Below are 9,839 nucleotides of genomic sequence, written 5' to 3'. Positions count from 1 at the left end.
ACCCCCACCACCACACCTTCCCCCCTTCCCCACCCCCACCACCCCGTCAACCTCCACCAAATCCCACCACCACCACCACACCTTCCCCCCTTCCCCTCCCACCCCCACCACCACACCTTCCCCCTCCCCCCACCCCGTCAACCCCCACCAACTCCCACCACCACACCTCCACCTCCCCTCTTCCCCCACCCCTCCTCAAAAAAGAGGTGTGTCTGCATATTTCGATAAGAGATCAGCTGACCCGGAGATAAGGACGTCGAATGGTAGATAAGGATAGAGAGATAAGAGAGAGAGAGAGAGAGAGAGAGAGAGAGAGAGAGAGAGAGAGAGAGAGAGAGAGAGAGAGAGAGAGAGAGAGAGAGAGAGAGAGATGGTGGGTGGGTGGGTCGTGTGTGACGACCCACCCACCCACACCGGCCACGCCCCGCCCCACCCAGTGTTATGGGGTTCTCCTACACCCCGCCACCAGCACAGTGGGGCAGGGCGGGGCATGTCCTGTTCTTCAAGAACAGTTCAGGGTAGAGCAACATGTTCTTCTTGGTGGGTAGGTTCTTCCAGAACTCCAACACCTGTGAGGGAGGGAAGGAAAATATGAGAACACGAAAATACGAGAACACGAAAATATGAGAACATCAAAATATGAGAACACGAAAATATGAGAACATCAAAATATGAGAACATCAAAATATGAGAACACCAAAATATGAGAACACGAAAATATGAGAACACAAAAATATGAGAACATCAAAATATGAGAACATCAAAATATGAGAACATCAAAATATGAGAACATCAAAATATGAGAACACGAAAATATGAGAACACGAAAATATGAGAACATCAAAATATGAGAACACGAAAATATGAGAACACGAAAATATGAGAACATCAAAATATGAGAACATCAAAATATGAGAACATCAAAATATGAGAACACGAAAATATGAGAACACGAAAATATGAGAACATCAAAATATGAGAACACGAAAATATGAGAACACGAAAATATGAGAACATCAAAATATGAGAACACGAAAATATGAGAACACAAAAATATGAGAACATCAAAATATGAGAACATCAAAATATGAGAACACCAAAATATGAGAACACGAAAATATGAGAACACGAAAATATAAGAACATCAAAATATGAGAACACGAAAATATGAGAACACGAAAATATGAGAACACGAAAATATGAGAACATCAAAATATGAGAACACGAAAATATGAGAACATCAAAGTATGAGAACATCAAAATATGAGAACATCAAAATATGAGAACACGAAAATATGAGAACATCAAGATATGAGAACACGAAAATATGAGAACATCAAAATATGAGAACACCAAAATATGAGAACATCAAAATATGAGAACACGAAAATATGAGAACATCAAAATATGAGAACACCAAAATATGAGAACATCAAAATATGAGAACATCAAAATATGAGAACACCAAAATATGAGAACATCAAAATATGAGAACATCAAGATATGAGAACACGAAAATATGAGAACACGAAAATATGAGAACACGAAAATATGAGAACACCAAAATATGACAACATCAAAATATGAGAACATCAAAATATGAGAACACGAAAATATGAGAACACGAAAATATGAGAACACGAAAATATGAGAACATCAAAATATGAGAACATCAAAATATGAGAACACGAAAATATGAGAACACGAAAATATGAGAACACGAAAATATGAGAACATCAAAATATGAGAACATTAAAATATGAGAACACGAAAATATGAGAACACCAAAATATGAGAACACGAAAATATGAGAACACGAAAATATGAGAACACCAAAATATGAGAACACGAAAATATGAGAACACGAAAATATGAGAACACGAAAATATGAGAACACGAAAATATGAGAACATCAAAATATGAGAACACCAAAATATGAGAACATCAAAATATGAGAACATCAAAATATGTGAACACGAAAATATGACAACATCAAAATATGAGAACATCAAAATATGAGAACACGAGAATATGAGAACACGAAAATATGAGAACATCAAGATATGAGAACATCAAAATATGAGAACACCAAAATATGAGAACACCAAAATATGAGAACACCAGAATATGAAAACACCAAAATATGAAACACCAAAGTATGAGAACACCAAAATATGAGAACACCAAAATATGAAAACACGAAAATATGAAAACACGAAAATATGAAAACACCAAAATATGAGAACACCAAAATATGAAAACACGAAAATATGAAAACACGAAAATATGAAAACACGAAAATATGAAGACACCAAAATATGAGAACACCAAAATATGAGAACACCAAAATATGAAAACACGAAAATATGAAACCACGAAAATATGAAAACACCAAAATATGAGAACACCAAAATATGAGAACATCAAAATATGAGAACATCAAAATATGTGAACACGAAAATATGACAACATCAAAATATGAGAACATCAAAATATGAGAACACGAGAATATGAGAACACGAAAATATGAGAACATCAAGATATGAGAACACCAAAATATGAGAACATCAAAATATGAGAACATCAAAATATGTGAACACGAAAATATGACAACATCAAAATATGAGAACATCAAAATATGAGAACACGAGAATATGAGAACACGAAAATATGAGAACATCAAGATATGAGAACATCAAAATATGAGAACACCAAAATATGAGAACACCAAAATATGAGAACACCAGAATATGAAAACACCAAAATATGAAACACCAAAGTATGAGAACACCAAAATATGAGAACACCAAAATATGAAAACACGAAAATATGAAAACACCAAAATATGAAAACACCAAAATATGAGAACACCAAAATATGAAAACACGAAAATATGAAAACACGAAAATATGAAAACACGAAAATATGAAGACACCAAAATATGAGAACACCAAAATATGAGAACACCAAAATATGAAAACACGAAAATATGAAACCACGAAAATATGAAAACACCAAAATATGAGAACACCAAAATATGAGAACACCAAAATATGAGAACACCAAAATATGAGAACACCAAAGTATGAAAACACCAAATGGGGAGGCAAGGTGGGATATAAATGATTTATTGCTGTATTATGGTGGGAAATGGGGTGGCAAGGTGGGGAATAAATGATTTATTGCTGTATTATAGGGAGAAATGGGGAGGCAAGGTGGGGAATAAATGATTTATTGCTGTATTATGTTGGAAATGGGAGGCAAGGTGGTAAATAAATGATTTATTGCTGTATTATAGGGGGAAATGGGGAGGCAAGGTGGGAAATAAATGATTTATTGCTGTATTATGTTGGAAATGGGAGGCAAGGTGGTAAATAAATGATTTATTGCTGTATTATAGGGGGAAATGGGGAGGCAAGGTGGGAAATAAATGATTTATTGCTGTATTATGGTGGGAAATGGGGAGGCAAGGTGGGAATAAATGATTTATTGCTGTATTATGGTGGGAAATGGGGAGGCAAGGTGGGGAATAAATGATTTATTGCTGTATTATGTTGGAAATGGGAGGCAAGGTGGTAAATAAATGATTTATTGCTGTATTATAGGGGGAAATGGGGAGGCAAGGTGGGAAATAAATTATTTATTGCTGTATTATGGTGGGAAATGGGGAGGCAAGGTGGGAAATAAATGATTTATTGCTGTATTATAGGGGGAAATGGGGAGGCAAGGTGGGGAATAAATGATTTATTGTTGTATTATGGTGGAAATGGGAGGCAAGGTGGTAAATAAATGATTTATTGCTGTATTATGGTGGGAAATGGGGAGGCAAGGTGGGAAATATATGATTTATTGCTGTATTATAGGGGGAAATGGGGAGGCAAGGTGGGAAATAAATGATTTATTGCTGTATTATGGTGGGAAATGGGGAGGCAAGGTGGGAAATAAATGATTTATTGCTGTATTATGGTGAGAAATGGGGAGGCAAGGTGGGAAATGAATGATTTATTGCTGTATTATGGGGAAATGAGGAGGCAAGGTGGGAAATAAATGATTTATTGCTGTTTTAGGGGGAAATGGGGAGGCAAGGTGGGAAATAAATGATTTATTGCTGTATTATAGGGGGAAATGGGGAGGCAAGGTGGGAAATAAATGATTTATTGCTGTATTATTGTCTGAAATGGGAAGGCAAGGTGGAAAATGAATGATTTATTGCTGTATTATGGGGGAAATGGGGAGGCAAGGTGGGGAATAAATGATTTATTGCTGTATGATAGGGGGAAATGGTTGAGGGATTCCATTGGCCTCGTTCGATAAATGATAAATTGCCGTATTTTGGGGGGGGGGATGGGGGAGGGATTCCATTGACCTCCTTCAGTTAGCTAACGTGTCCTGGAGTTCATATATCCTGTAACCATTTTAATATATTGTTATACTATCATATATCTTGATATATACAATCATTCTTGGCGCATGAGTATGGATGTTGAGGCCTATCTATCTATCTATCTATCTATTTATCTATATCTATCTATCTATCTATCTAACTATCTATCTATCTATCTATCTATCTATCTATCTATCTATCTATATATATATATATATATATATATATATATATATATTTTTTTTTTTTTTTTTTTTTTTTTTTTTTAATTTTCCAAAAGAAGGAACAGAGAATTGGGCCAGGTGTAAAAGGCCCAGTCCTCTGTTCTTAATGCTACCTCGCTAAAGCGGGAAATGGCGAATAGTTTAAAAAAAAAAAAAAAAAAAAAAAAAAAAAAAAATATATATATATATATATATATATATATATATATATATATATATATATATATATATATATATAAATATATATATATATATATATATATATATATATGTATATATATATATATATATATATATATATATATATATATATATATATATATATATATATATATATATATATATATATATATATATATATATATATATATATATATATATATATATATATATATATATATATATATATATATATATATATCACTCAGCCCACACAGTAACTGGTTACCATGATATATCCTCACTCAGCCCATATAGTAACTGGATACCATAATATATCTTCAGTGGGAGAGATGGTCAGGGCCAAGCACCACTGGGGAGACTCACCTGGACAGTGGGGGTGTCGTCCTTCCTAGTGGGGGAAGGTGGTCAGGGCCAAGTACCACTGGGGAGACTCACCTCCACTGGAGTGTCGTCCTTCCTAGTGGGGGAAGGTGGTCAGGGCCAAGTACCACTGGGGAGACTCACCTGGGGAGTGGGTGTATCGTTTTTCATAGTGGGGGAGGTGGTTAGGGCCAAGTACCACTGGGGAGACTCACCTGGACAGTGGGGGTGTCGTCCTTCATAGTGGGGGAAGGTGGTCAGGGCCAAGTACCACTGGGGAGACTCACCTGGGGAGTGGGTGTATCGTTTTTCATAGTGGGGGAGGTGGTCAGGGCCAAGTACCACTGGCGAGACTCAGTAGTGGGCCACCACCTGAAGCCCAGCGACCCATCTGGTGTCGGGTTCCTGTACATGAACAAGACATGAACCAAATTAGCATCAACAGTGGATGTCAAGTTCCACTTTAACCCCAAGCCCCTTACCACTAGATATTCCAAAGTGGGAGGAAAACAATAACAACAACAAGAGTTCTATCTCCCCCACTTCCCCACCTAACCTTCCCCACCTAACCTTCCCCACCTAACCTTCCCCACATAACCTTACCCACCTAACCTTCCCCACCTAACCTTCCCCACCTAACCTTACCCACCTAACCTTACTAACCTTACCTACCTAACCTTACCCACCTAACCTTCCCCACCTAACCTTCCCTCCCTAACCTTCCCCACCTAACCTTCCCCACCTAACCTTCCCTCCCTAACCTTCCCCACCTAACCTTCCCCACCTAACCTTCTCCACCTAACCTTACCCACCTAACCTTACCTAACCTTCCCCACCTAACCTTCCCCACCTAACCTTCCCCACCTAACCTTCCCTCCCTAACCTTCCCCACCTAACCTTCCCCACCTAACCTTACCCACCTAACCTTCCCCACCTAACCTTACCTACCTAACCTTCCCTCCCTAACCTTCCCCACCTAACCTTCCCCACCTAACCTTACCCACCTAACCTTCCCCACCTAACCTTCCCCACCTAACCCCCACTTCACCTTCCCCACCTAACCTTCCCCACCACCTAACCTTCCCCCCCTAACCTTCCCCATCTAACCTTCCCCACCTAACCTTCCCCACCTAACCTTACCTACCTAACCTTACCCACCTAACCTTCCCCACCTAACCTTCCCTCCCTAACCTTCCCCACCTAACCTTCCCCACCTAACCTTCCCCACCTAACCTTACCCACCTAACCTTCCCTCCCTAACCTTCCCCACCTAACCTTCCCCACCTAACCTTCTCCACCTAACCTTACCCACCTAACCTTACCTAACCTTCCCCATCTAACCTTCCCTCCCTAACCTTCCCCACCTAACCTTCCCCACCTAACCTTCCCCACCTAACCTTACCCACCTAACCTTCCCCACCTAACCTTACCTACCTAACCTTCCCCCCTAGCCTTCCCCACCTAACCTTACCTACCTAACCTTCCCTCCCTAACCTTCCCCACCTAACCTTCCCCACCTAACCTTACCTACCTAACCTTCCCCACCTAACCTTCCCCACCTAACCTTCCCCACCTAACCTTCCCTCCCTAACCTTTCCCACCTAACCTTCCCCACCTAACCTTCCCCACCTAACCCCCCACTTCACCTTCCCCACCTAACCTTCTAAACCTAACCTTCCCCACCACCTAACCTTCCCCACCTAACCTTCCCCATTTGACCTTCCCCACCTAACCTTCCCCACCTAACCTTAACCACCTAACCTTACCCACCTAACCCCCACACCTAACCTTCCCCACCTAACCTTCCCCACCTAACCTTCCCCACCTAACCTTCCCCACCTAACCTTCCCTCCCTAACCTTCCCTCCCTAACCTTCCCCACCTAACCTTCCCCACCTAACCTTCCCCACCTAACCTTACCTTCCTAACCTTCCCCCCTAACCTTCCCCACCTAACCTTCCCCACCTAACCTTACCTACCTAACCTTCCTTCCCTAACCTTCCCCACCTAACCTTCCCCACCTAACCTTCCCAACCTAGCCTTGCCCACCCAACCTTACCCACCTAACCTTCCCCACCTAACCTTCCCCCCTAACCTTCCCCATCTAACCTTCCCCACCTAACCTTACCTACCTAACCTTCCCCACCTAACCTTACCCACCTAACCTTCCCCACCTAACCTTACCTACCTAACCTTCCCTCCCTAACCTTCCCCACCTAACCTTCCCCACCTAACCTTCCCCACCTAACCCCCACTTCACCTTCCCCACCACCTAACCTTCCCCCCCTAACCTTCCCCACCTAACCTTCCCCACCTAACCTTCCCTCCCTAACCTTCCCCACCTAACCTTCCCCACCTAACCTTCCCCACCTAACCTTACCTACCTAACCTTCCCCCCTAACCTTCCCCACCTAACCTTACCTACCTAACCTTCCCTCCCTAACCTTCCCCACCTAACCTTCCTCACCTAACCTTACCTACCTAACCTTCCCCATCTAACCTTCCCCACCTAACCTTACTCACCTAACCCCCCACACCTAACCTTCCCCACCTAACCTTACCCACCTAACCTTCCCCACCTAACCTTCCCTCCCTAACCTTACCCACCTAACCTTACCTAACCTTCCCCACCTAACCTTCCCCACCTAACCTTCCCCACCTAACCTTCCCCACCTAACCTTACCCACCTAACCTTACCCACCTAACCCCCCACACGTAACCTTTCTGATACTATTCATCATCATTTAAATGCCATTTCTTCATCTTTTCTTACTTTCACACTTATGTTTTTTACATGCTTATTTGTATCACCTCACTTGTTCAGATGCTCTCATTTCATAGCCTTCCCCACCTAACCTTTCCCTCGTAACCTAACCTAACTTAACCTACCCTAACCTAACCTTCCCCACCTAACCTTACCCACCTAACCTTCCCCACCTAACCTTCCCCACCTAACCTTCCCCACCTAACCTTCCCCACCTAACCTTACCCACCCAACCTTCCCCACCTAACCTTCCCCACCTAACCCGCCCACTTCACCTTCCCCACCTAACCTTCCCAACCTAACCTGCCCCACCTAACCTAACCTAACCTTCCCGACCTAACCTTCCCCACCTAACCCTCCCCACCTAACCTTCCCCACTTGACCTTCCCCACCTAACCTTCCCCACTTGACCTTCCCCACCTAACCTTCCCCACTTGACCTTCCCCACCTAATCTTACCGACCTAGCCTTCCCCACCTAACCTTTCCCTCGTAACCTAACCTAACTTAACCTACCCTAACCTAACCTTCCACACCTAACCTTACCCACCTAACCTTCCCCACCTAAACCCCCACCTAACCTTCCCCACCTAATCTTCCCCACCTAACCTTTCCCTCGTAACCTAACCTAACCTAACCTAACCTAACCTAACCTAACCTAACCTACCCTAACCTAACCTTCCACACCTAACCTTCACCACTTGACCTTCCCCACCTAACCTTCCCCACCTAACCTTCCCAACCTAGCCTTGCCCACCCAACCTTACCCACCTAACCTTCCCCATTTGACCTTCCCCACCTAACCTTCCCCACCTAACCTTCCTCACCTAACCTTACCCACCTAACCCCCACACCTAACCTTTCCCACCTAACCTTCCCCACCTAACCTTACCCACCTAACCTTCCCAACCTAAACCCCCACCTAACCTTCCCCACCTAATCTTCCCCACCTAACCTTCCCCACCTAACCTTCCCCACCTAACCTTACCCACCTAACCCCCCACTTCACCTTCCCCACCTAACCTTCCCCACCTAACCTTACCCACCTAACCTTCCCCACTTGACCTTCCCCACCTAACCTTCCCCACCACCTAACCTTCCCCACCTAACCTTCCCCATTTGACCTTCCCCACCTAACCTTCCCCACCTAACCTTCCCCACCTAACCTTCCCCACCTAACCTTACCCGCCTAACCTTCCCCACCTAAACCCCCACTTAACCTTCCCCACCTAATCTTCCCCACCTAACCTTCCCCACCTAACCTTCCCCACCTAACCTTACCCACCTAACCCCCACTTCACCTTCCCCACCTAACCTTCCCCACCTAACCTTACCCACCTAACCTTCCCGACTTGACCTTTCCCACTTGACCTTCCCCACCTAACCTTCCCCACCTAACCTTACCCACTTAACCTTCCCACCTAAACCTCCACCTAACCTTCCCCACCTAATCTTCCCCACCTAACCTTCCCCACCTAACCTTCCCCACCTAACCTTCCCAACCTAGCCTTGCCCACCCAACCTTACCCACCTAACCTTCCCCACCTAACCTTCCCAACCTAGCCTTGCCCACCCAACCTTACCCACCTAACCTTCCCCACCTAACCTTCCCCACCTAACCCACCACTTCACCTTCCCCACCTAACCTTCCCCACCTAACCTTCCCCACCTAACCTTCCCCACCTAAACCCACACCTAACCTTCCCCACCTAATCTTCCCCACCTAACCTTCCCCACCTAACCTTCTCCACCTAACCTTCCCAACCTAACCTTACCCACCTAACCTTCCCCACCTAACCTTCCCCACCTAACCTTACCCACCTAACCTTCTCCACCTAACCTTACCCAGCTAACCTTACCCACCTAACTTTACCCACCATACATTACCCACCTAACCTTCCCCACATAACCCTACCCACCTAACCCC

The 9,839-nt window shown here is 43.4% G+C and overlaps 1 protein-coding gene across 1 annotated transcript in view; it reads right to left on the bottom strand.

Annotated features, from left to right (window-relative positions):
* Nucleotides 1–203: 203 nt before the first annotated feature.
* Nucleotides 204–9,839, bottom strand: part of LOC139754436 (uncharacterized) — a 57,385-nt gene continuing 47,749 nt past the window's right edge. The window contains exons 14-15 of the mRNA XM_071671712.1: nt 5,439–5,556; nt 204–569 (exon numbers count right to left, since the gene is read on the bottom strand). Coding sequence (XP_071527813.1) covers nt 453–569; nt 5,439–5,556 — 235 coding nt within the window. The 3' untranslated portion in view covers nt 204–452. The remainder of the gene's footprint in view (nt 570–5,438; nt 5,557–9,839) is intronic.

This window comes from Panulirus ornatus, chromosome 17 (genome assembly GCF_036320965.1).
Source record: "Panulirus ornatus isolate Po-2019 chromosome 17, ASM3632096v1, whole genome shotgun sequence".
Lineage (NCBI taxonomy): Eukaryota > Metazoa > Arthropoda > Malacostraca > Decapoda > Palinuridae > Panulirus > Panulirus ornatus.
Note: the sequence above shows the minus strand (reverse complement) of the source record. Positions and strands in the feature narration are given on the sequence as shown.